This window comes from Tyto alba, unplaced genomic scaffold (assembly GCF_018691265.1).
Source record: "Tyto alba isolate M040663 unplaced genomic scaffold, T.alba_DEE_v4.0 Super-Scaffold_32, whole genome shotgun sequence".
NCBI classification, from domain to species: Eukaryota; Metazoa; Chordata; class Aves; order Strigiformes; family Tytonidae; genus Tyto; species Tyto alba.
The window spans coordinates 4,402,166-4,428,928 of NW_024881307.1; the positions used below are offsets into that span (position 1 = coordinate 4,402,166).

A 26,763-nucleotide genomic window follows, 5' to 3' on the forward strand; every position below is an offset into this window, starting at 1 on the left:
GGTACGGGGCGGTGAGGGGTGTGTGTGGGGGGGCGTACCGGGGCGGGGGGTCTGCAGCACCCCGTACCTGCGGCTGGCCGCGCCGCCTCATGACTGACAACCACCGCCGCCAATCCGCAGCGCCGAGCCGCTCGCCCCACCCTGCGGGCGGGCGGGTGGCGGCCAATCGGAGCTGCGGAAGGGGGGGCCGGGGGCGGACGCGGCGGGCCGGGGCCGGGGCCGGGGCCGGGGCCGGGGCCGGGGCCGGGGCCGGGGCCGGGGCCGGGGCCGCGATGTGGCCGTGCGGCGGGCGGCGGCAGCGTCGCCTCGGCGGCTTCGCGCTCCTCGTCTTCGTGCTGTGGGTGCTGCTGCGCAGGTGAGAACCGGGACGGCCCCGCCTCGCGGCGGGGGGGAGGCGGGGGTCGCGCCCCGGGACACCGGCTGCCGCCGCTCGCCGCCGGGCGGGGCCTGGCGGTGAGGGCGGCCGAGCCCGGGTGGAGACGGGGTGTGTGGGGGGGGCTCCTGGGCCCGGGAAAACGGCGGTTAGCTCTGCGCTTCCCCCCCCTCGCTGCCTGGAGACTTAATTTACGGCGACCCAGGCTCGATAAAATCCAAACATCTTGGCTTATCGAAATGCAGAGGGAAAGGCGGCGCGCTGCTCCCCATCAGTCGCCGGCGGAGAGCTTTCCTCCGGCAGGACGGGAGCGTGGGAAGGACCGGAGACAGTAGTGCTGACTTCACGTAGGAATGATTTAAAAGCTTTAACTATATGTTGCGCGTGATATGCACAACTTCTTGTCTATCATCCGCACCTCTGTAGCCCCCCTGTAGTAGCAAGAAGTTATTGAAGGTCCTGGCTGAAATCCTGTGCGGTTTAGATCACATTTGGGGGGCGATGCTCTTTCCCGGACCCGTGTTCTACCCAGTCTGCAGAGTAGCTTCTCCGTGCCAAACGATAGAAGCTCTTCAATCCCTGACAGCAAAGTGCTGGAGATATTATTCAGGCAAGGGAAGATGTAGTTATTTACCACCACTCAGATCCTTTTTATACCTTGCATGTTTTATAATGGCTTCTTAAATTCATGGTGGGAAGTTACCTGATCCTCAAAGCTATAGAAAAGCCTTGATAAATCTTTGCATAATTAGAAGCAAAACTCCTTTGTAGCTGGTCTTGGGTTTGTGCCACATATATTCTTAGCAGAGGATTATTGCAAACCGATACCTGATAAAAGCATAGAAGCCTGTCTCCTGTAAGAGTGTGTCTATAAACCACCGTATCCATCGGTACCCAGTGTTTTTCTCCGTGGCCCAGGTCACCCGAGAATACGCGGTACTGCCAAATGCAGCGATCGTTATCCCAGCTGCCATCAGTGTGCACCTGGGGCTTGTCTGACCCACACAGGACCTCGGTTGCCACAAGACAGCGAGTCGTGAGTGAAGGCAACTCAGAGCTTTCACTTTTCCCTGGGCAGAGGAAGCCCAGAATAAACAGAAAAGCCCCCTGAGACAGGTCTAAGTAGAGCTCAGGGATTAACTGTGAAGTCCCTTGTCCTCTGAAGCATGTCCTTTAGTATTGACAAAACAAGCTAATGGTCTCCATGCTTTTCCCTCTATTTTGACTTTCTTTTCTGTTAGCTTTTTCTCCCAGCTGTTCTGGGCATGTGGTAGACCAATACCAAAGCTAAATCTCTGGTCTCATGCAGAGAGGACTTCAGCTAGGTTTTTGTTTTACAGGCACGAACTCCTCAGCGTAGCTGTCTGGTTTAGCAGTTAACTGTGACTTTCCTATTCTGCGTGGAGTGTTTTGCACTTCAACTTTCATCTTACAGAGACAGATCATTTCATTAAGGACTAGCTTGTCCAACCCAATTTCGAAGCTTCTGTTCCAGGGGGACTTGGTAATCTAATGCTATTTTTTTGCAAAAAAAAGAAACTTCCCTGAAGCAGGAAGGAGATGGCTACAGAGGGACAAAGTAGGTCAGTAACCTTTAGCAAAACCAAAAAAAGACTCTTTGCGACCTGTGCTGTCATTATAGAAATGAGAAAAAAAATCTACTGGGAGCTATATGTCACTCTCAAGAGGTAGCATATTGCCCAGGTGGGCTTTGAGCTGTGGAAATCCAGCTGGGGGTAACAGGCTGAAGCTCTGCTGTGTCGCAAAAGTTTTTTTCAGAAGTCACTTGAACAGATCCTACTGAGAGATGTGGGTTTCACGATATCCAAGATAATAAGTTGAAAATATTGGGAGCTTGGGAGCTTGCTACCAGTCCTTCTTGGTGAGAAAAAACACTGGAGCTGGGGAGTCTTAAGATAGGAAGCTTGACGGAAAGTTGCCAACTAAGTTATGTCCAGGATTTAGAAGATGAGCTTAAGTGATTTGTTTATTTTTGTCTATGTACAGCCTTCATTCTGGCACCAGGGGCAGAAAGCAGTACCGTTGTGTGCAGGGGTAATTTAAGGCTTTACCTAGCTCAGAAACAAATTGGAAACTTACGCATTTTCCAACCTAATCTCTAAAAATTGGAGTTTTGCACCTCCAGACCCCTTTGAGCTTTCCGCCTCACGCTTGCCATAAAGCAATTGAAGTAGGTATAGCTGCAGTTTCAGGATCTGATTTGCAAAAGTTGCAATCTGTGCAAGATGTCGTTCTCGCAGAATAGAGGGGCAGGCAGCCAAAGAATATCCTGTGTGTGGACTGAGAAGCATCGCCCCTGCTGATAAAAGTCATAGTAATTGTTCAGGAACAATGCCGTGTTTCCTAGCCTTACGTCATCATTCTCTGGTTGTACCTTTTTTTTTGTGTAGATGAACATTTTTGATCCTGTTCCTGTTTGGGCAGTCACCCTTATACGGCAGTTAGGTATTTTGTGTTTATTTCTCCTACTTTGAGCTGCGCTCAAAAAATTATAAAAGCTCTGCGATTGCTGCACCACGTTTTGAACAGGATACATTACAGTCTCCTTGCTCAACACTATTTTTTACAAATGGTTTGACAGTAAACGCACACGAGCGCTCACTGACTGAAGACAGTGAATATCTAATCTAGACTTCTTTTTCCAGGTATTACCCATGCCTGCTGCCAATTGTTTCAGAGCCCTGTGAGAATGCTGTGCTACACAGGTACCCTCTGTGCTTGTCAGCCAGCTCGTGCAGTATCCTGGAAGTCTTAGATTTAGTTCCTTTGTAGTCTCCTTGTCTTGTGTCGGAGGCCAGGTAATCGCTGCAGGCTCCTGGTTAGCAATCCCCCTAAGCCGCAAGTTCTGAGAAGTCCTCCCCCTCTGCTAATGCCCGCTCTACATGTAGTATAGAAAACAGCCAGAGGCTTAGGTATTTCCCTCTTCTCCAAATGTGACATTTCTCTCAAAAGCGTGGGTCACTCTTGCTTTCTCGAGATGGGAATTCATCCCTCGCATCTGGCTGTGATAACTCCTCAGAGGAACAAGCTGCTATTGTCTAACTCTTCTGTGTATTCAGAGTTGTGGAACCGGGAGGGTCTGACAGAGGCAGTGTAACTGCTTTGGATCTGGACTAGCTGGTAACATGTTTTCTTGGTTCAGCCAGAATGAACTGGGGAGCCCTGTAAGGCAATAGGAAGTAGTTTCTTGCATGCAGGAACCGACCCGAATGGAGCTGTGATAGCATGAGTATTCAAGCTGGTAAGTGCTGTGGAATCTGGTAGCTCCTTTGCTCCGGTTCTTTTGACAAATAACATACTGAGGAGTTAATATAAGCAGTGATCCAGGCAGAGGTAGGTTTGTGATGACAGCTGACTTAGTCTTTCTTGAGTAATGAATATAACCCAGAGAGTTTCTTTAAATTAAGGAGAAGGTTCTCCATCCACCGTGAACAGATGAGGGTTCTTTATTTTTTCCATGCATTGAGTTGGAAGGTATCGGAGATCACAAGACATTCGATGCAGCGATACTGAAATGCAGCCGCCGCTGGAGTAAGGATCTGGAAATCGGCCAACATATGTCAGCCTACTGCAAAACAGGGAAATCTGTTTTGAAAACTTGAGTGAAAACTTGCCCATCTTGTATTTTCAATGGGTTAGCTTCATGATCTCTGCCTCAGTAGTGCTACATCTCAGTTGCAGAATATGGCAGTGGTTTGGGGCATTCGGAATGGAAGCTACTAGCAAAATGAGTATTAGGTACACATCTTGGGCAGATCTTTCATCTGCTTTACAGTCTTCTGCTGAAAAATCTATATGCTCTATATGAGAAAGAGCATGGTTTACTTAAGAAGTAGGAAGGTCAGAGCTCATCCTGCCAGGTAGGGAGAAATGAGCAGCCTCTCTTAGGGAGACATTTCTTTACGATAAGCACGGATTTCTTTACTAGAGACTGGGTGCTCATATGTCTCTCTTTCTCCTCTAGGTTTAACTGGAGTGAGCTGATCCCTCTGCGGTTATGGGGGAGGACCCTAGGCTTGCAGACAGAAAACTCACAGTTCCTCCTAGAAGGCATGCCTTTCCGCATATTCGGAGGTTCAATGCACTATTTCCGAGTCCCCAGGGAATACTGGGAAGACCGCATGCTTAAGATGAAAGCATGTGGCTTAAACACCCTCACGACGTAAGTGTCCTCACGCCCTGGGCTCTGTCACAGGTACCTTGCAGCCTCTCCCCTCTTCCACAGGAGTTGGTGGGACTTTGTCATTAATTCCAGTGGGCCATAACAGTGGGTCTTCCTGTAGTTGTTATTATGAGAAAAGACACAGAAAAGAGTAGTGGGGACTCAGGTTTTCTTTAACCATCACACACTGCAGTGTTCTCAAATACTGACTGGAACAGACGTCCTGGGAAAGTGCCTCCTTATTGCTGACCTGATGAGGAGGGGTCAGGCTCTGAAACAGCCATTGAGCACGGCTGTGATTTAGAAATTGCTCTGGTTTGGGGAATGAAAGATGCCCAGAGAGAGACCGCACATGACGGTCTGGTGAAACTCGGATGTTGCAGAGTACAGGAAAGAGTGCAAAGAGGTAAGGACTTGTCAGAAAATTGAAAGAAAGATGCAAATAACATGTAAATAGACACTTGTAATGGGTACATGCAGTAATACGCATCTCTTACTGACTAACAAAGGGAGTACATAGGGTTTTTTTCTGTGCTTCACAAGCATGGTGCCCTTTTCAGCCCTTGACCTCCACTGCCCTAACTCTGCATTTCAGGTATGTGCCGTGGAACCTTCATGAGCAAGAAAGAGGGAAGTTTGACTTCAGTCAAAACCTGGATCTAGAGTATGTGGTACAGACAGCTCTATTATTAAATCATCCTGTTTGGAGGGGAGGGTGTGTGTCTCGGTTCTGGGTGAAGATGTCATTTCCAACTTCTGAAGTGAAGCCCGTACTTTGATCTGGCAATGGAGACTCTCATTCCTTCCCCTGCTTTCTGGAGTCCTGGGAACTTACAGGTTGAGTACTGAGCCAGTTACAGTTGCTTCATCAATCAATTCTCTTCTGGATTTGGTACCTAAATTTCATGGTGGTTGGTGTATTAGGAGTGGATGGAGTAGGGATTCTACAGTCAGAGAATAATTGTGCTGTCTGCATCTCTAGGGCCTTCCTTTCACTGGCAGCTAAAAATGGACTGTGGGTGATTCTGCGTCCTGGACCTTATATCTGCTCTGAATGGGACCTTGGTGGTCTGCCCAGGTGAGTGTGTGAGTCATTCAGTTGAGAAAAGCATTTGGGACTGTAGGGGGAAATAAATAAATAAAGCCCCTAATCATACAGTTGAGCCTCCAGCCTCCTTCCAAGATTTATAATGGCTGGCTGTTAGATGGAAATATTTATTTTCTGTCTCCCCAAAGCAAGTGAATACTGATTATGTTACTGAGCTCTCATCAGCAGTACAGATAATAGGTCTGGAACCAGAATTTTTTTTGAGTGGTTATTCTTTAAAATAATAATTGCGTTACGGCATAATGGTTATGGCAAGAAAATAGAATATGAATAGTAGTATTTGCAGCTTGATGTGAGAATTTGCTTCCTCTCAGATCCATTTTAAAAGTCCTGCTAGAACATACGTATTATATGGCTGGCAGTAATAAGGACCCATAACTTTTCCAGCCTCCTGTTGTATTTTGTCCTAAAGCACACAGCTTGCTGGTAAAAGGCTTTGAGAGCCGAGTTGAATGCGTCAGCCTTGAGACTTCCCTGGTTACTAGATCCCAGTGGAACCAGTGCCACGTTACATACCGCTTGTTTTCCTTACCTTCACAGGGCATAAACCTCAGTGGAGACACTTGACAAAATTTGGGGATTATTCTTTTCATCTTTTCATTTTTCAGAATGCCCTGCCTTTGGCATCAGAGAGTTCAGGCGCAACACTGCGAAGGTGTGTCAGGGACTTGCTCACAAGAGCATGGCTACTTGTGAGCAGGGGCAGTAGCTAGCTCTCCATCAGACTGTGAGAAGGGCATACACTATCAGTTGTTGCCACGTCACCCATGTATTTTCTTATCAGACAGATAAAAGATTCTGATAAAGAGGAACAGTACCATTCTCATTTTACAGATAAAGAGGCGATGATTTTGTAAGCCCACTGAGCCGCGTATAGCGCACAGGAGTTGAGTCAGGCCCCTGGAAGCACTATTAGTTAATGCCTCCTTTTGCAGAGACAAGGAAGGTACAAGCTCACTGCTTAAATTGTTACAGCACTACATTGTTCTGCTCTTAAACAAATTGCCCTCTTCTGTGTTAACCCCAAACCCTTGAACTAAGTCGTGTAAATCAACAGTAGGAACCACGGGAACAATTACCAGAAGCTTTGTTTTGGGTGATGGTTGGGGTTTTATGAGGGAGCACTCAGCTGTAGAGTGCCCTTGGGGATGCAGGGAATTCCAGAGTAACCTTTAGAGTGCTACGTTTAGCCCTTGAAATCTGATTGGGAAAGTTAATGAAATGAGTTTAGGTCCAAAATACAGAACAAAAGGAAGGGGAACAGCTTGGCAATTGCAGTCTGGACTCACTTACAAGCGTGGGTGGTAGATAGCCTCACCCCATGTCCTTCACTGGCCCACCATGTTGTCCATACCCGCACTGTGGGCTTAGCCAAGTGACAGAATGACCAGTGATTCCTGCCCAGATGGGATTTGGGGGTGGTGGGTGGCGGTACCTCTGTCAGCCTTGGTGGGACAGGAGACCCTCATAGATTCTGTTTGCTGCTTTTCGTGTAGTTGGCTACTGCAAGACCCAGAGATGCAACTGAGGACAACGTACAAGGGCTTCACAGAAGCTGTGGATGCCTATTTTGATCACCTAATGCCTATTGTTGTCCCTCTTCAGGCAAGTACAGTCCCTTCTCCTCTCTGTCCTCAGGTGGGGACTGTCTGCGTGATGAGTGTGAGCTGTGTGTAATGGCACCAGGCTGAGGCAGTAACAAATCTACCAGCTTTGCTTTGGGAACCAGTATGGTCTGTAGTTGTCTGTGTCAGCTCTCCAGATCCAGCCGTTTGGTTACAGACCTTGGCGGGGTGAGAGAGTGGAGCTGAGTCCATCTGAGACTTGTACATATTTCCTGCAAGCCAGCGCCCCTGTGATTTTGGTCCTTCTGATTAGAAATCATGGTGAACAACTTCTCCTTTTTGTTCCAACAGTACAAGAAAGGAGGTCCCATCATTGCAGTGCAAGTGGAGAATGAGTATGGTTCCTACGCCAAAGACCCAAACTACATGTCCTATGTTAAAATGGTAAGGTTGGCACATTTACTTGTTTCTGTGAAGAATCTCTTATAAACCACCTTCCTCATAGTATTTTATTTCTTCTGAATAACTTCTGAGCATGGCTTCAGAAACCCTTGAAGGTGTCAGTGCATAATCCAGCTGTATTTTCCTTGATGCTTCTTCCTGGGGTGGAGGACATGGCGTATGACCCTCTCAATACTGATAAGCCTGTGTTCTTATGTCTTCCAGAGAAGAGGGTGATAGGGAAATGGGGGAGTATCTGTAATACATAACTGGCCTTGAAGAAGCTGTCTCCTGCTGGTCCTGTTTTGCTTCTCTTGGACAACATTAGAGAAACATTTCTCTTTGTCTCTGTTGACTTTCCTGAGAAGAAGGTTTATGTGAACAAGCCACCAGCGCTTTCCTAAACTTGTATAATCTGGAGCTCAGCATCACACAGGTTAATTTGCCTAATGCCTCCCTTACTCTTGTCAAGCAGAGACTAGACTCTGCCCTGGCTCATTCCTCTGAACCGAATGATAAAGAGTTGGCCAGTGCCCAAGGAGGCCAGGTTATCCTGGTGGATCTAACATCAGTCTGACCTGTTCATTTGCCCCCAGTACAATTGCAAGGCAGACAGTTAACAAGATCTGCAGTATGTCTTAGAAGGTTTGTTGTTTAATTTCTTCTGACTGAATGCTTAGAAGTTTTGCTGCACGTGAGAGAGGTTACCCATCCAGTGGTGTGTATGTACTATAAATTGTATGTTCCCTGCTCTTCTGCTACAGCGCTATCAGATTCTTCAGAAACCTTTTGGTTACCCCAGCTTCACCCTGAGGAGCACCCTCAGGTTAACTCTGGCTCATGTTGTCCTACTGCTCAAGGTGTACAGAGACTCTTCAACCAAATAAATTGCGTGGCAGGAATCCTAATCTGCTTAGAGAGATGCCTGCTCCTGCACTAACTCCATCTCGTGGAGTGATTTAACATTGCTTAGAAGGTTAGCTATGAAGTGTGCATACGAACAAGTTAAAGAGTTAGTTGTTAATCTGAACTGATAATGTCAAAATTGCCTGTTTTATCTACATAGTTTCCCTCCCTGTGTCCCACCAGTGGCAAGCACATAAGCAATTGGCTTTCGGAGCCAATGAATGGGGCACAGAGACTGCTGTGTCTGAACAGCTCTGTGCGTGCTTTTCCATATCTCAGTGGTGGACGAGCTTGTGATGTTTCACAGACCTGTCAGAACAGATTTCCTTGCCAGGCTGGTGGGTGTATTTTTGCCGTGCTGTTTCGTCATACGCTGCTATTGTGTGCAACTCACATCTGAGGAAGTATATTGTAGTGGTTAAAGATGAAAATGTGGGAAAGCAGGATTTGCAGGGCTTCCTTTTCGATTGGAGTGGGATCTAATGTGAGGTGGAGCTCCAAGTCTTTGTTCTGGTTTGGGCCTTGAGCTTTGTGGCAAGCTGATTAATTCACATCTGCCTCCTCTAGCATATATGACAATGTTGCAACCTTCCTGGAATTAATATACCCATTAAAAAAACCTCCACAACTCACACAAAACCTGAAATCCCTGTCCTTATCCCACTCTTCTGGGTGCAGTGCCTTTGCCTTCCCAAATGTGAAGGCCATGAAAGGGTGTATGGACACCTCCCTGCACAGTACACGAGCTGGGATTAGCTGAGCACACACCTGTGTCTGCCTCAGATGCTGTTGCTATTCCTGGTTTCTCTGCTGCACCCTGAAATCCTGCAATGCATTTCAATGTGTGGCAGCTCTCTGCCATTTCTCTATTTTGCACGTATATTCAAAAGGAGGGGAAGCAACTTAGTATTAATGCAGTGCTCAAAGACTTATCTTAATAAAATTTGTTAGAAATTCCGGTTCCCTCAGTAGGTGAATTTTGTCAGATAGCAGCATCTGTTCAGGTACTGGTTTAGTGATGACAGGCTGATAAACTCACCAGGTTGTCTTAACTCTGGATTTGTCTTTAAACCCTGTGTTGTAATGCTTCTCCAGTGGAGCCTGTCTGTAATGCTCAAGTCTGTTCTTGTGCACAGGCTGTGCAGGCATGTGCAGTATGCAGAGGTTTCCTTAAACAGCAGACACTAACTAGTTGGTGCACATGACACAGGTGACTCCTGTATGAGCTGATGTGTCTTTATCACCATTTTACAGTAAGTAATTTTGAATTAAGAGACTGAAGGCTTGTTTTCAAGGCTCCTTGAAGCTGAAGGAGTGACTTCCTATACAGGTACAATGAAAAGAGGGGTTAATTTGCAACTAGGATCTCCTCATCTCTGCTTCAAACATCAACCACTGTTCTGTAAAAAAGCAACTGTGAGAGAACTGTCCTCATGGGAAGAGCCTTGCGTGTGCATATGCATTTAAAAAACCTTACAGTGCTGTTTCGTACAGTGCTATGATGCTGAAGAACCGGTAAATTCATTCAGACTTGACTATTCAAGAACATAGGTACCTGAGCTGTCCTGTGATGGCATTCACTGGCAAACCAACTGTTTTTTCCTTTCAGCTTCCATTGTTAGACAGTCAGGAAGGGTGAGCTGCTGTTGTTTTCCTTCTTCCACCTGAAGCCCTCTTTTGATGGAAAGCAGTGAGGCTTTTTATTAAACTGATCCCAGAAGAAGAAGATATAATCCTGAAGTTTGATGCATCAGTGAGAAACCAATCCAGCTTTCTAAAATAAAAGAAGATTTTTCAGTTGCCTTTAAGCTGGAAAAAGCAGGCAGGGAAGCTTCAGGAGGAATGGGATTTTTCACAGGAATAGTATTTCTTACCGAGCCGCTACCACTTTCAAGCTATCCCCAGAGAAGGTGATAATGTACTGTAATGCTTTAACATCCTGACAAATCCTAAACTCAGGCCGTTAACACAATGGCTTTTCCTCTTTTTAATGTAGGCCCTGCTAAAGAGAGGGATTGTGGAACTGTTAATGACCTCAGACAACAAGAACGGGCTGTCCTTTGGCTTGGTGGAAGGAGGTATGTGCTTGTAGGAGAGCAAGGTAAGATGTTTGTTGTCTGGGGCAGCTGAAGAAACGGAGCCTTTGAATGAGAGCAGTCCGCTTCATGCGCCAGTCTGTGCCCGGTATCTGTATTCAGGTTTTGGTAGGGATGATACACATGTGGAACAAACCCAGTCCCTTCCCAGAAAGGTTGAAGAGTGGTTTTTTTCAACCTCAGGTGTAACACAGCGACAGCAGGATTGCTCCGTGGAGAGGCAGCCTCTCTGCTTTCAAGGTCATTAAGCACGTGCAGACTAAATACCTTGCTGCCTCCTGTCTGGTACTGGGCACCTGTGCTTCCCACTGAGGTTAGTCAAGGGATGGCAGCAGCTAGCGTTTCTTGGTGGTGTTCCACCAGTTTAAAAGGCTGCTTCATTTCAATATGTATTAAACAAGTCCCTCAGCTATTAGTAATAGTAATAACTTATTCTTAAGATACCTGCTATGCAATTAAAACTATAAGAAAAAAAAAAGCCCATCAAACCCTTGATTCTGAAATCTAACATTCTGGAAGTTTAGCAGTAGTTTGCAGGGCATCCCTGTCGTCCTAGCGCGCTTGCTCTGGGGCGTCCAGCCTTGGGTAGGTAGGTAGGTAAAGGAGGGTATCAGATGTGCATAATGCAAAAGGATGTCTGTTTTCCCCTTCCCTTTTAAAAAGTGTAATTCTCTCAAGTGTTTAAAAATGCTGCTTAGCACCCCTCCTGCTTTTCACTGTGAAGAAATGGAGGTACAGCTGTTGGAGTTTCACTGTACCCTACATCTGACTGTTTGGGGGATAGTGCGATACTGATTTTCAGCTCTCCAGATCCAGTTCAGCTGAGATTTATTATACATTTGGCCTCTGATCTCTCCTGTGTTTCTGCCAGTTGTCTGCCTGAGTAGTAATTGCTTCCCTGAATGAAGTGTTTGCAGGGCGCAGTCTTTGAGTGCTCCTGTCATCACTCGGTCGTAAATACTGTTAATTTTCTAATCTCAGGCATGGAGATGATTAAAGGGAAAGACTTTTCCCTCTTTTTTTCTTCCTCCTCCTGTTTTTAAATGACAGTATGAGAGGGACAAATTCAATAACTCTGAGGTCCGTGGGCCTTCACCGGTACGGTGGTCTTCTCAATTGTATTTTTTTGGTGTGCAGCAGTTGCCAGCCTTGACCACACAGAGTCACCCTCTCCCTGCCAGCAACCCGACATGCAGAAGGGCTGGTGTGGAAATGCCTGTCTAGCCCTCACCATCTTCCGTGGGAATGTCTACTGCCTCAGAGCTCATTCTTGCTTGCAGTTGTCTTTTCCAGCGTGTTGCATGCTGAGAGCTCTTTGATACCAATTTGCCTCTTAGATGTCATAACAATCTGCTCATTAGAGTCAACATGTCAAGTAATCAGATGCGTGGAATAACTAGGGCTCAAAGTGGTATAGCAGCAAGGTGGTTATGAAAGCGCTAAAGCAGAGAGAACAAAATCCACTGTAGAAATGCATAAGAAAATAGAGAAGATTCCATACTGGAGTTGAAAACTAATGCAGTGGTTCCGTGATTTTGTTTATTCTGTTCATCAGTGGCGTACTGATTTCTTTCCAAGAAGCATTTGTAGGCTCCTGTTGATGCCAGGAGCAGTCAGTCTGGTGCTCTGCAGAGAAAACTCTCCGTTGCAGAAGGGCCCGAGACTGCAGCGTTGTAGCTCTTATTCAGTGGTTGCAGCACATTTTCAGGGGAGGAGGAGGAAAGCTGTTGTTGCTGTGGGTCCCTTCATGCTCGTAGGTGTAGTGGGATGTCCCATGCTGTAGGGAAAAACATCTCAGTCGGTCTCAGGGTACCTGTGCAGCTCCTGCAGTCCTCCTCCCTTCGTGGGCACAGTCAGTGGCAACAATCCCAAGCCGGGGGGCTGGGACCTGGTACAGCCCTTCTGGGAGCTGATGGGTGACAAAATAAAAACTAGTTTCCCTCCAGGCCACATCTGAAGCACCATGGTGGAAAGCTGTGGGTATGTGAAAACTCTCTACTGTGGAAAGGATGGATAAGGCTTTGGGGACTGGTTCTCTGCACCTTTACACCATTTCCAGTGGTGTGCTGTTAATTTGCATGAAGAGCAGAATTGGGCATGTTTGCTTTCTGGAGCGCCAACTAATGTATTACATCAGTGCTAAATCCACGTTTTATTTGGTTCTCCCACCATGTTTGCCTGTGCCAGATTCTTCAGCTTAGCACAGTACATAGGTCAGCCTATTAAAATCAAGGTATAAATAGTGAGAAGTAAGCTTTTGCTTCTGTAAATATTCTGTTTGAAGTACTCTGTCTGACACAACTGGGGCTGGATTTGATACCAGCTCTCTTGTAAGAAGTCAATTTTTAATACAGAATCGTATCATTGCCCCTGCATTTTCAAAGTTTCTTGTGAGAAATACCATCAGCGCGACCACGGGCTAGAAGAGTATGAAACTGGTTCAAACGTGCCCCAGGGGCTGGGACGCTGCTACCAGAGTAGTGTCTCCTAACGCATCAGCTCCTGCAGACAGATCTGCCCCTCCAGGGCCGGAAGATCGTGCGGCGACTTTCGCTAGACATGCAGCACACACAAGCTAGTTGCAGGTTCCCCCATGGTGCACAGGGCAGAAGCACAGATAAGTCTTCCAATTACAATTTCTATCTGGTTCACTTGCACTGTGGTTTCTCTCACCCACCCCCACAGACATGACAAGCTGTAAGATATTGCCTGGGTAGCGATTCCTGCAGCTAAAGCCTGGGTGATCAGTGTGGTATCCAGATATGACTTGCTAATAATAAGTTTGCCTTTATGTGGTGCCTTTTATCTGAGGATCTCCAAGTGCTTTACAGCTTCTAATTAAAGCTTGTGACACCCCACGAGCTGCTCTGATGCTCTCTCTTTCTAGTATCTCTGAACGTCAGAGCTAAAATGAGGTCCTGCAAGTATTCCTCTGTGTGCTGTGGTCCAGTTAGATTCTGCATACTAAGTAAAGACTTTGATGGGAAATTTCCGAGGAGGTTGTATTGGTGGTTCAGAAGATGCTCCAGTTCCCCCTGAGCTTGTGGCTGGGCTGATGCCCAAGAAGGTGGTTCCCTAGGCATTTTGTATGTGTCTAAATTAATAAAAGCTTGTTCTTTTCCCAATAGCACTGGCGACTGTTAACTTCCAGAAACTGGAACCTGGGGTACTGAAATATCTGGACACAGTACAGGTAAGATGCAGAAAAACTTTGTTCATCTAGATTTTCCAGGATAGCATTAGAAATGAAGCACTGATAGTCTGGGGGTTTTTTTGTGTGTTGGTTTGGGGCTTTTTTTGAACAAGTGTTTGGGTTTCCTTCTCATCAGGCTAAATCCTGGAATCATTGAAAATACCTATGATTTCTCTGGAAAGTGAAGGAAGTTTTAAGTATGTTTTTATCCAGCATCTTAAGGGCTTTCAGCTGTTCCCTGTGGCCTGTGTTTAGCTGCTAGGGGTTAGACTTCTTCACACTTTCAAGTGTTGATACCCACTAGCATCCGACTTCACAATTGTCAGACCTCTCTCTTGAAGTTCAGTCGTCTCTTTCTCAAACACTTTTACCTTGATGCTGTGGATGCTGTCAAGAGCGTGACTGAAAGCTGTAGTCTTCAAATGCTGGGTGCTGATCTACTGCAGTTCTTGCAGGGTACGCAGGGATGACTGAAACACCCATCTCCAGCACCTCGTATTCAGTGTAGATATGTGAAGTTGTACTAATGGCATGCTGTGCAGAAGAGAGTATTGGCTCCACATGGCATTTGGTTCTATTTTTGCTAGGACCTGCAGCAGAACTGATCAGAGGAGCACTTTGATTTCAGACATGCTTTCACAGTAACTTCACAAAACAGCTTCCACACAGCACGGTCCCAGGCTCCTTCCGCCTTCTCCGCAGCCCAGCCAGCAGTGCTCACTGCAGAAAAGCATTCAAATTCAGTGTGTCACTTGAGTGTGTTTAACCCCCTGTGCTGTCAGAGATGTGAATCAGGGGTAGGGAACTGCCTAATGAACACTTGATGCAAAAAATATCTTGATCGTGTGATGAGGGAGTAGGGAAGGAGTAACAAGTTCTGGTTTTTAGCGACAGGTTCTCTCTCTTTGCATCCTCTGTCCTCTTCTTTCCCTGTTGCTCTGTTTGCTCCGAATGTCAGCCTGGAAAGACAGGAACAACTGACATGTGCCCCAGGCCGTGATCGATTCTCTTCTGATCTCTTCCTTCGGCTTTTGCCTGGACTGTGAAAAGAAACCTTGCTGCTGGCATGCTGAACGTTGAATCCTAACACTTCAATTTGTTTTCTTTTCCTGTACAGGCAAAAGAGGCTCTGCTGCATGTGCTCTATGCCTCCTTTAGGTCTTAGAAAATTCCCCAAACCCTGCAAATGAACAGAAGGCGACACCTTCCCCACCAACTGAATACACAAATGCAACATGTCCCAGTAAAAGCAGCTCCTCCTTTGCCACACTCACTAATTACAAGATAGGAAGCCTGTCATTCATATTTGTAAAGATTATGAAGCTGTTTTCTTTTCTTTCCTTGTTAGGATCTCTTATTTCAGAGAGTGATAAGACTCCTTTGACTAGTTTGCTGGGGATGGATTGATTAAACTTATTTCCAAGAGCTGGTCTGAATGTGGAACAATTAGATTATAACGGGCACTTGCAGTTGTGTTTTCCTAATGGAACACGAGTTTCTTTAATGCCACTTACCTTGGCCATTTCATGTGGCATCAAATTAAGCCCCTATCAAATAAAGGACAAAATTGCCTTGACTTGAAACAAATACCATGAGGAGGGAGTGCCAGCCAGGCTGAGCACGTTGTCCTGTCCGGTGTGATGGGGCTGGGTGGAATTTTACAGGAGTGAGGGGAGCTGGCAAGTGGAAACAAATGGGAAGCAATTGCTCTGTGCGCAGAGGCTTTTTAATGAAGACCTAATTCCTGCAAAGGCTAATTCTTTCCTGCCAACACCATATGCGGCATTAAAAAGGCATTAAGCCGCTAAGGTCAGCTGTTCCTACCTTGGCAAGCATTGGCTGCCGTGCACCTGCAACCTCTCAGCTGGCAGTGGCATAGCTGATAAGGAGACATTTATAAATGTGTATTTCTAGCAGAAGCTAAACAGTGACAGTTGGTTTGTCTTTTTGCTACAGCTCTACCGAACAACAGTCTGCAGAACTGTTTGCTGTCACCTGGTTGCGTGCTCTGGTTTTTGCTTTGTGCCTAGCAGAGTGCTTATCTGCTTTGCTCCTCTGTTCTGGGCATTGCTGGCCCACAGCATCCTGCTCCTCACTGGTTCAGAGCTCTCAGGTTTTGCCAACTTGAGAAGAAAACACTCTTGTAAACCACATTGCCAAACTGCATTTGAACAATATTCCTCTAGAAAACAGGGATGAGTGCAAGACTGCCCTGTCTCCATTTTAACTCTGTGGTTTTGTTTTCATACAGAGAGATCAGCCAAAGATGGTGATGGAGTACTGGACCGGGTGGTTTGATAACTGGGGAGGCCCTCACTATGTCTTTGATGCAGACGGTGAGCACCATATACTGTCCTTATAGAAGGGGGGGTTTATTGCTCGGTAAACAGTCATAGAAAAATGACATGCAGCTTTTTTGAATTTTCTGTCCTGCTGTAGCCTTTGCTTTGCATGAGTCTGTAAACGAATAATCTCTCAGTGAGTGGGTCGCATTGCTGTGCCTTGGATTTTCTTTAGTAGTGCTAGTAAACAGCAGCTCTTCTTAAAAAATATCAGTAATTTTTATTTCTCAGAGAGGGACTCTATGGGGTGTGCAGAGCCAAACATCTTAAGCTGTTAGTGTCAGTGTGTCCTAAGGCCTCGTGCTACTCTAGGTTGATTTTAAAAATTCAGCCCAGTGATTTAAATCATCTGTTTCATCTCCTGAGCTAGTCTAAATCCCATGAAGACTTTATTTGTATTTTGTAAAAATGTCACAAGTTTTGTGAAACCTCCATCTTAGACATAGACGTTACTTGTCTAGTGCATAAACACTCCTCATTAAGAGAGGATTATTTTACCTTTTGTGGGAACATGGTGAACTTAAGCCTCTTGCACGTATAGCACCTTCTGAAAAGTATCAGGTTTTTTCTGGTTTAAAAGCTCATTAGGAAGGAAGACTAGTACTTCAAAAAAAAAAAACAACAACCCCAGAACCTCCAGGGCATCTGAAGTACAGTGAAAACAGAGCTATATAAGACTATTTTAATGACTCTCTCATCCTCCTGCAATTGTCTTTGTAATTGGGTCATTAGTGTGTTGAGTTTAAGAGTCTGATTGAATAGTCCTTACAACTGTTCTGCTTAAAAGCAAAATTCCTGCTCAAGTACATGAGCTTTACCCTTTTTCATCTATAGGAGAGGTATATATGAGTGTATTAATATGTCCCAATATGCCAGTAGACGTGCTGTCCTTACTGAGGGCAAAACACAAATCACAATACAAATCACTGTAATTACACAGGCGTGACTGACTGACAAGGACCAGAATGTTTGTCTCTACTTTGAATTACTGGAAGAGTATTAGCCTAGCTTCTTGGTCTGTGGCCTTCCTGGCACTGCCCTTCCTTTACAGAAATGGTGAATACTGTAGCAAGCATCCTCAAGTTAGGAGCATCCATCAATCTCTACATGTTTCACGGCGGCACCAACTTTGGCTTCATGAACGGTGCTCTGCAGGCTGATGAATACAAGTCAGATGTCACCAGTTACGGTGAGTTTTCTTTCACTGCCTTGCCCGTGCACCTCTTGTGAGAGCGCAGCTCAGACTACCCTTCAGCCTGGCTATGGTTGGCAGAAGCACTGGGAAGCGACCAGCAGAACCACTTGGACACGGAGAGAGGAGCTGGGACCTAGCTCACAAGCACGTGCCGGTCTAAAAGGGGGCTTGCATTAGTGTTTCCTATTTCCAGACCCATTCCAGGATGTGGAGGATCACCTCATTCTGAACTGGGAATAGAAGTCACAGATGATGCCTTTGCTTCATCGTATTTCCATGCTGGCTATTCCTTCTAGGGAAAGATGGTGATCCAAGATACAGTTCTGTTTTTTAATTTTACCAAGTCAAATTGTACTACAAAGCTCTTTTTATCCCAACAGCCCTTTGTTAAAATTTTTGTTGACTTTATCCTGTGTGAAATTCTGGATACGTGCAAATTAGATCTTTAAAAGTATGTTGCTCCTCAGTGAGTGGCTCTTCTCCAAATTAAGCAACTCTGTGCTTGTCTAGCTACATTCACGCAGATAAAAATGTACAGGTTTCCATAATATAGACAGTGCCAAGGAAACTGTGTCTTGGGCTTGTACTTCTTTGACGACAGTGTACATGAAGGCTGTCCCAGAGCTGCTGTATGTTTTTTGAAGCATATGTGCTTCTTTTTCAGATTACGACGCTGTGCTGACAGAGGCTGGAGACTATACATCCAAATTTTTCAAGCTCCGACAACTCTTCAGCATGATCATTGGTAATTATACATCCAAGAACCAAAACGCTGTTCTACCTACAGCATTAAATCAGAGGCTTGTTTAAACTCTCCCTTCTGCTGGAGCCCTGTGACTCTGGTTGGTTGACTGGCTGGGTGCTTTTTCCAAAAGATGGGAGGGAGGACCAAAGGAGGTTTGAAGGGGCCTTAAGTCTGTGTTGGATTTTTGCATCTGAAATAGTTGTTCCATCTTTCTCCTTCTTTTTGCATTGCAGGCCAGCCTCTTCCTCTCCCTCCCATGATTGAAAGCAAGGCATCATATGGGGCAATCCTGCTGCATCAATATATCCCTCTCTGGGATGTGTTACCATCTCTTTTACAGGTAGTACTACCGATTTCAATGCAACTCAGTACTAAAAGGCATCACCTCTTTGGTGGAAAAGGCAATGAGTACACTGGCTTGTTATCCCAAGATTGGGGAATGTTTTGTCAAGGATATGCAAAGGAGGCAAAGCTTCTGTCTCACCTTTTCTACTGCTACTTCTGTTCTCTTGGAATTCTAGCAAGTCCTTGGCTTCCTTTTCTGGTACCTTGTCTTCATTGCTGTAGCTCTCATAGAGTCATAAGGTAATTCAGACCTCTGGAGGCTTACAGGGTAAATGTAACCTGTGGCAGAGTGGAACACCTCTCTGAAATTAATTGCCTCTATGTGGCCTGTCAATGCTGAGAGGCCACTTCTGCCGTTAAATTTGTTTCTCCTTTGCAGCCCATTAAGTCAGAGTTTCCTATTAACATGGAGAATTTGCATCTAAATGATAGCAGTGGGCAGTCATATGGATATGTGCTCTACGAGACTGTCATATTTGGTGGTGGACATCTGCATTCAAGGGACCACATCCGTGACCGAGCACAGGTAAGGAGCACGGGGTGCCTAACTTCAGTCAGATGTAAATGCCTTGCTGTTGGCAGCTAGGCAGGAAATGGGTCAACCGTGAAGGAAAACGTGAAGTTTTAGATTAGAGGTGTGATTTGCTCTTTTCAGTTCCCAACTAAGCCCCAACCAACCCTTACCATTTGTGAATCAGCTTGAGGTTCCAGTCTACTAAAACTTACAATATCTTTAAACATCAGAATATTGAATGTTCTGAGAAATGTGTTTGGTTTCCCCACCCCCTACCTAGACTGAATCAGTAACACAGTTACAGACACTGAGTTCTGGTTTCAAGTGGAGACGATTTCTTCCCCAAATGTAACTCCAGTTACCTGTGCAACATGTGATCATAGTGTAATTGATGAGAAGTTGCTCTCCTCTCTTGTGCTCTGTTCTGCAGGTGTTTGTAAACACCATGTATGTTGGTGAGCTGGACTACAACACAGTGGAGCTCTCCCTTCCCGAAGGACAGGTAACTAATTGGAGATTGCTCACAGCAATAGTATGTGGTAACAGAACCAAGACCACTAAAGAGACGTAGCTCTCAAGAAGGCACCTCCCACCTAATCCACTTACCCAGCTGGTACTGTGGTCTGACAGAGGGAATGGTTGTTACGCCCCAATTAGACACCATTTCACTAGTGAAATACAGTACGATTTCACTGCCCCGTTACTATTGGAGAAGTGGTTTTTGAATACTTTTCCATGGGGAAGATTCAAGTCGCTGTAGTCCTTGCTGCACAAAATTTGTCAGACTTGCTGCCATGCCTACAGCTGCAGACACGGAGAACCAGCACCCTGTTTGTGCAGATGAAGTCCGTGTAGGCTTCATCTTCCTGAGCACAGAAGAAGGTTTTAAGGGGCATTGGAGGCTTTTGCACCTTTTGGGTCTCAAATAAAATGAGGCGGAATGTCTCTCTTTAGCTCTGAGAGTGGTCTTACCCTGGCAGAAGTTGGCAATAAGACTAGGATATTGACTGAATGTGTGTCAGCAGAGCTGTGCGTGGCTCCTAGGAGTAGGTGAGTGGGTGGATATACTAGTTGTTGTTATGACTTGTGGGAGAGCTGTATGAAATAAGCCTGTACTATGTCAAACTCCATTTCTGGCTCTGTGGGTGATATCAAAATGGTACTTAAAAATTCAACAGAAGGAAGAAGAAAACTTTTATGAAAAGGCTGAGAGTTCCTCAGTGACATAGCTATTTGCAGCAGCTGAAAGATACAGGGACCCTGTTCTGTCACATAATCCAGAACGTTAAAGTAAACAGGTAAATTGCAACTGCCAAAGAGATTGGTGCCACCTCCCCTCTTAAACCCCTCTACTGACCTCTGTTAACCAAGCATTATGGCTGATACAGCACATGCTGTGCACTGGTCCAGCTGATGCTCTTCTTTTTTTTTTTTAACAGGGATTCAGGCAGCTAAGGCTCTTGGTAGAGAACCGTGGTCGCGTCAATTATGGCCTGGCACTGAATGAACAGAGGAAAGGTAAGTTAAGTTCTTCGCCCTCCAACTGTCCTAGGTAGTTCTCTGAATTTAATGGCTGTAGAACTATCTTTCTTGTGTGCTTTACCCAGAATCTAACTGAAGACCCGATACAGCTACCGTAGCGCTAGCCAAGATTACCATCTGGGAGTCAGTGGGGAACGGTATGATGGAGGGAACTTGTTAAAAAACACAGTTCATCACCCCCGGTCTGGAGCGATTGTAGATGAAAAGCAAGTCGCTGCTTGATGGCTTGCATTAAGGCTTCTTATTTTATGGGGGTGCAACTACACCCAAGGCCCTCAGTGAATCTTATTCTGCTCTAGATCTGCTAGGTGCTGTTAGGGTGCCCTTTCTCTTGCACTGCGAGCATGTTACTTCACAGGAAGAGAAGGAAAATACATTTTTTAGGCTGTTTTTCCCTGGGGCTTTGATATTAGAGGATCACAACATTTAAAAATTCACACAATATCAGGAGGAATTAATTGCATCCTGCTGAGCAGAATTTACTAAAATGTTCAAGTCTGTCACAGAGAATTGTGGAGCTGGAAGACGTCGAAACCTCAGGGTTCTATTTTATTGGGAACTGTATGCAAAAACTATACAAAACAGACTAATGGAGTTAGGCACGTGACCGTACTAATTTTAGGTGACTGCAGAAGAGGTGGATGGATAAAGCCTCTGCGTTGCTTAGACAGTCTCAACTGCAGTCCTGCAATTAGGAGGCTATATTAGGACCCAGGCTTTGCCTGCTACGTGGAGAATAACTTTATGGAACAATTACTTAAATTACTTATTAAGGTGTCTTAAGATCCTTGAATGAAAAGCACTGGATCAGCACTGGACATTAGTGCTTGCCCATGTTACATTTTGCTGTGCCTGTTAGAGAACTAACTGATTTACTGCTTTAAAAAAAACCCTATACATGGACAGCTAACTAGAAACCAACAATAACAACAAAACCCCATCTGCTGCGTGTGCCAACAGTGTTTTCTGCTTGGAGGGTGTTTAACGGCTTGGTGAGTTGAAGCAAAGGAGAGAGTGGAGAGGCCAAAGTATAGCAATGTTCCCCACTCAATCTGGATGAGCAATGGGACCATATGGACTCTAATTCCATTGCAGAATGTGGCTGCTTTCCACCTCCTGCTGTTCCTCGCATTCAAACAGGAAAATCTATCAGCTTTAGCTGTTTTTCAACTCTTCATTACCCCCATTGCTCTTGCAGGCTTAATTGGTGATGTCTTCTTGAATAAAACTCCCTTGAGGAACTTCAAGATTTACAGTTTGGAGATGAAACCTAGCTTCATGAAAAGGTTTGTGGGATTCAAAAATTTTTTCTTCCTCATTTGAAATCAACTGTTTACCACTGGTCCAAAATCTAATAGGTAGCAGTTTAAATGTACCTGAAAGGCAACACAAAGTAAAAGTAGGGAGGTGGATTTTTGCACTGGTAAGTTCCTTGCCGACACCTTTCCCTGCAGTAGTGCAGAAAATGGTGCCACTTTACCCATTCCCTTATTTAGGTGTGAAATGTATTCCCACTGTGGAGGATTTAAAGACGTCCCCACAGCCTGTACAGCAGGGTTAGATCAGGTAGGCAAAAGCATGGTTTACCCAAAGGGGTGGGTCCCAGCACACCCACATGTTGGAGGAGTTTGTGTCTTTCTTGAAATTAGCAATATGGCTGATATATTTAGTAATTCAAACTCGCAAGGGACAGATTAATTCTAGGAAGCTACTAATAGTACATTAACAAGTCCAGATGGTTTCCTCTCTTTTAAGTTATTTTGCTTTAATTCAAGAAAGACTGAAAAAGAAATCTAGCAGGGGTAAGTCAAGGAGTCTCTGTTAGTAGATACAAAAAACCTTAGCAAACTTTTAAGGCAACAGATGCCCTATGGAGTCTTGCCATGATCCAGAGAGACTGTTTTCAGTTATGTTGTTAATACCAGAAAGTTAACACATGTGCATCCCCCAAGATAACACAGCCCCCACAGTTTGTGTAGGAAGGAGAGAGAGGCCATGTTAAATTGAAATGGCTTTTAAAAGAAAAAAAAAAAAGTCTACATTTTGAAATTTTAAGGACAATCTTAACAGGTGCTGGGTGGGCTACCTGTAGGATTCTTACTGACGGGGTAACTCACGTAACCTTGGACTGCAGGGTTTTAGAAGAATATTTCCAGTGAGGAATATTAAAGCAAGCGAACTGCCGTGCCCAAACAAAAGCAAGATTGGTCAACACTACAATCAGTTACTGGCAACTGAGCGGTTGCAATGAAACACAATCAGCTTACAGTCACTGTGCAGGAGGATGGAGCACGTGGTATTGTGAAACAAACTGTTGTAGGCTTTTAGTTGAGTAATTCAGTAGCAATCAAGCTGCTTCACTGGATCAATAACTTCCCTGAATCCGAGAGATGCAGTTCGTAAGGGTTGGGAGGAACATGTTCTGACAGAAGCTCAAGGCTTCTGTGGGACTTCTACACTCCTTATTTTCTCTTCTGTTTCTCTCCTGCCCTCAAATCGTTGCCACGTGTAAGAAGTAATGCCAGATTACCCCTAATTACTGCAAACTTGCAAGGATGGGTTCATGTTCCTCAGCAGAAACACGGGCAGGAATGTCTGTTTTGAATCCTATCAATTCTGCAGGTTTCCCTTTAGCCTGCGCAAGCCACATTTTAGCTGACACCATGGCACTGTCATAGCTGAAACAGGGTGAGCACGTCAGCAGCCAAGGTGAAGCAGAGATTTTTTTACGCTGCTGTAAAGTATTAGAGACGGTGATAGCCCCATATATCCTTTCCTTGTACCAGAAATTGGCCTAGCAGTGATGTGGCAAGCATAGGATAGCGAAGACTGAGACATGTACCACCAGTACACTCGTCTTAAGAGGAGGGGAGAGATGAGCTAGGTGCTTGCCTTGAATGTTTCCAGAAGATAAACACTTCATCCCTTTGCAGCATGAAGAATATTACCTTTAGGCCCTACCACTAGAAAGCAACTGCTTGACATTTCAGGCATGCAAGGAAATAGCAACCCTGTTGTAACAACATCCATCCGCCGTGGTAAGCAGCGGTTTGAAACGACACTGAGACCGGTGGTGCGTGTCTCTCAGGGCTGCCCGGTGCTTCCCTGCTCTCTTTGGTCATTCTCTAACAGCTTGCGACATACCGCCGGGTGGAGTGCAGTCCCAGACTACTTTGTTGGTCCAGCTTTTTTTCGCGGAAGGCTGTGGATAGAGCATCAGCCACAGGACACCTTCTTGAAGCTACAGGCAAGTCCTATTTTTCTTCGCCCCTTATTTTTTCTTGAGGAAGGTTTTTGTAAAAGCTGGTTAGAGAGACACCTGTGTAACAGCTCTGAGTGAGCTCTGTCTTGTAGCCTGTAGTTTTGCAGTTCCTCTGATCTTGGAGAAGGGGAATTATTCTGAGGGTGTAGAAGTCTTCTCAAGCTGGCCAGTAGTTCTATTCAGTCTGTAGTGGTCCCGATGAGAGAATGTGCACAGTACTGACCCTGCAGAGCTGCTAATGAACAGGTAGGCTTTTTTACTGACACACAAATGCTGTTTCTTTTCTAGTTGCAGGAGTAACGGGCACAAAAAATAAAGGCAGCACTAGTTTTATCCCGACCTCCTCGATGTGATAGGGAAAGAGTCACTTCTTTGTGGACATGGCCTGAGAGTTAGCGTTCACATCTTCCTTCTGTGGAAGACTGCTGCCCTCGCATAGAACCTAAGATGAGATATGAAGTATTATTAAACTTCCTCCTCTGATTTCACTCCCTTAGAGCCACGGTTCATGCCAATCATTATTGTACTGCTGCTCACTTTCCCGTTTATGCTTTGTTGTAAATTATGCTAGTCAGTAGCAATACAGTATTTCTGTCACCTGGGAAACAGGTGAGGGGAGATATTCTATCCTTGGGAAGAAATAAAGATATGCCTGCTCAAAAGGATGACGTTTCCTATAGAAGTATGAATCATGAATTGCACATTTTTGAAAGCCTTGTCCTTTTAATTAGTACATTAAGGATAACTCCTGTTCAACAGGGCTTACTTAAATGTTGATGGCTTCAGGGGGTTGAGCAGGGAAAACAAGCAGAAAACCTGCAGAAAGTGGCCTGCAAGAATGCAAGTGTGAAAGTAGATGTTGTTTCCTGTGGGGATGCTAACTAGGCAATGCAGCTGCATCATTAATTCTGTGTACTGTCTCGATTCTAGGGCTGGGAAAAAGGAGTTGTGTTTGTCAACGGTCAGAACCTGGGCCGCTACTGGAAAATTGGACCTCAGGAAACACTCTACCTTCCTGGCCCCTGGTTATGGAAAGGGAGCAATGAGGTGAGAGGCTTTGGTGGGATTTCTCTTTGCTTGTTTGTGTGATTAAAGATACTGCTCTGAGTCACGTCCCAAAGAGCTAGGCATACACAGTAAATTAATTACCTATCTCTAGCTGAAAACCAGTGCAATAGAGAGAAAGGAGACTGTTACCTCCTAAGATCTGTGAAAATTAGGGAAGGTGCTGCTCTAAAGCTGACTGTGGCTCTGACAACCGTTAAGACATGATGAGGATGGCAGCTAAACTTCAAAGCACTACATCAAGTTCAAAATCAAGACAAACCTGATTTGATGCCGGTTCATTTTCTGCATCATGTGGTGCCGAAGAAGAATCACAGTTACCGTTCAGACTCCTATTGATTGATCTCTTTTAAATGATGCTTCCTTCCCCTGCTGTGATCGCATGCCTTTTCCTCCGAAAAATGTTTAAAGTAACTTAGCCATTGTATGAAGGAACTTTATATATCCCTTTCTTCTGCAGATTGTCATTTTTGAAGAACGCACGGCAGGACGGATAATACAATCTGTTGACATACCTTATTTAGGAAGAACCCAGTACGTGGATTGATGAGAGCTCCTTTCCCATGTTTGGTTCATCTTGAATATTCCTGGTTGCATGTCTGGGGACACTGTGGCCCGGGCACTTGGGCATGTTATTTTTTACTAGACCCAGGGAAACGATTTGCTCTGTGGCAGTAAGTTCAGAAGAGAGGACGGGCCCTGAAGGAACCAGAGTTCATTGTTTCCTAGATGGATGTGGAAGCTCATCTCCCTGCACTACAGAGGACCCACAGCTTAGATGGCTGTGCATGATGTTATGGACCGTCTGGTGAACGTGGGGGAGTAAAGAGGTGCTGGAGGCAGGAGAAAGAACTGAAGCCACCTGAACTGAAAGCTAAGCTCAGCTCTCCAGTGACTTTACAAATGTGTTATTACTGGCCTCCTCGTTTTTATAATTAGATAGGGAGAAAATAGTCGGTGAACATGTGAGTAACCAGGTGTGGAAAACCATTTTGTTGTGCTTCCAGGCAGAATTTAGCAACTCAGTCTGCGAAGAGGCCATTACTTGTTCACTTGTTGGAAGCCAAGTTGGTTGTCAAATGACTTTAATTCGAGCTCTTTTTTTCCCGTAAATTTTACTATGGAGGTGTTGTCTCTCTCAAAAAGGGGAAAAAAAAAAAAAAAGTTCGAAAAAGTGGAATGTGTTTTGTCCTCTATCAGAAATGTCATTATGTTTCAGGCCAGGCAGGAATGAGAACTTCCAAGGAGGAGGTACAGGAGGAGGAAAGGATAAATTAGTCTTCCAGTCATCCCTCCACTCCTGCTCTCATTGAAGCACCGGAAGATTAAATCCCCCCTTGTAAAATAAGCAGGGATCAGATTTTGGCTGGGATAGGTAAAGGGATTGCATCCATAGTTGCAAATGGAATAGCACATCCATACTTACTAGTTAAACCTGCTGTGAATTCTTGGGATCTTGGATCCTGTTTTCTTTTCGTCCCTCAAAACAGAAACACGGGCATTTAGGAAAACATGACATGTTTTTTTTAACTCACCAGCTCCGCAGTCACTGAGGAGCTGCTATCTCTCTTTAGGGAGAGGAAGAGATCAAATTCAAGCTGTGAATCCGTTCAGAGTCTCCAAGAAGTTGCTCAGCCCCTGCTTTCTGTTCCCGTAACCAGAGGGTTCAGGCTATGAGAGAAACACCAAACGTGCACACTGTCTCTGATAATTGAGGTGCAGGGTATTCTGGCTCTTAGAAACCATAATTTTATTTAACAAATTTAAATACAGTTTGTTTAAAACAGAGAACAGACAGTGCAGCTGTAATACCCTCCCTCCTGGCCAGAGCTGGTCTTACTGAACATAAGTATCTCTGCTCCCGAGGACCACGGTAGTCTCTGTGCAA

General features: G+C 45.3%; 1 protein-coding gene across 3 annotated transcripts; it reads left to right on the forward strand.

Annotated features, from left to right (window-relative positions):
* Positions 1 to 234: 234 nt before the first annotated feature.
* LOC104364779 (beta-galactosidase-1-like protein 2) lies at positions 235 to 26,055 on the forward strand. Of its 3 annotated transcripts, XM_032993041.2 has the most exons (20): positions 235 to 355; positions 3,040 to 3,099; positions 4,359 to 4,556; positions 5,152 to 5,220; positions 5,539 to 5,634; positions 7,161 to 7,269; positions 7,581 to 7,673; positions 10,573 to 10,654; positions 13,801 to 13,865; positions 16,117 to 16,201; positions 17,259 to 17,396; positions 18,067 to 18,147; positions 18,381 to 18,487; positions 18,872 to 19,018; positions 19,437 to 19,508; positions 20,446 to 20,524; positions 21,747 to 21,834; positions 23,681 to 23,795; positions 24,741 to 24,857; positions 25,336 to 26,055. In XM_032993041.2, the coding sequence occupies exons 1-20, from the start codon at positions 273 to 275 to the stop codon at positions 25,420 to 25,422; spliced, it is 1,971 nt and encodes a 656-aa protein (XP_032848932.2). In that variant the 5' UTR covers positions 235 to 272; the 3' UTR covers positions 25,423 to 26,055. The 3 variants fall into 3 exon arrangements, with proteins under 3 accessions (XP_032848932.2, XP_032848933.2, XP_032848934.2); XM_032993042.2 differs by lacking the exon at positions 3,040 to 3,099; XM_032993043.2 differs by lacking the exons at positions 23,681 to 23,795; positions 24,741 to 24,857; positions 25,336 to 26,055 and adding an exon at positions 23,539 to 23,674.
* The last annotated feature ends 708 nt before the right edge of the window (positions 26,056 to 26,763 follow it).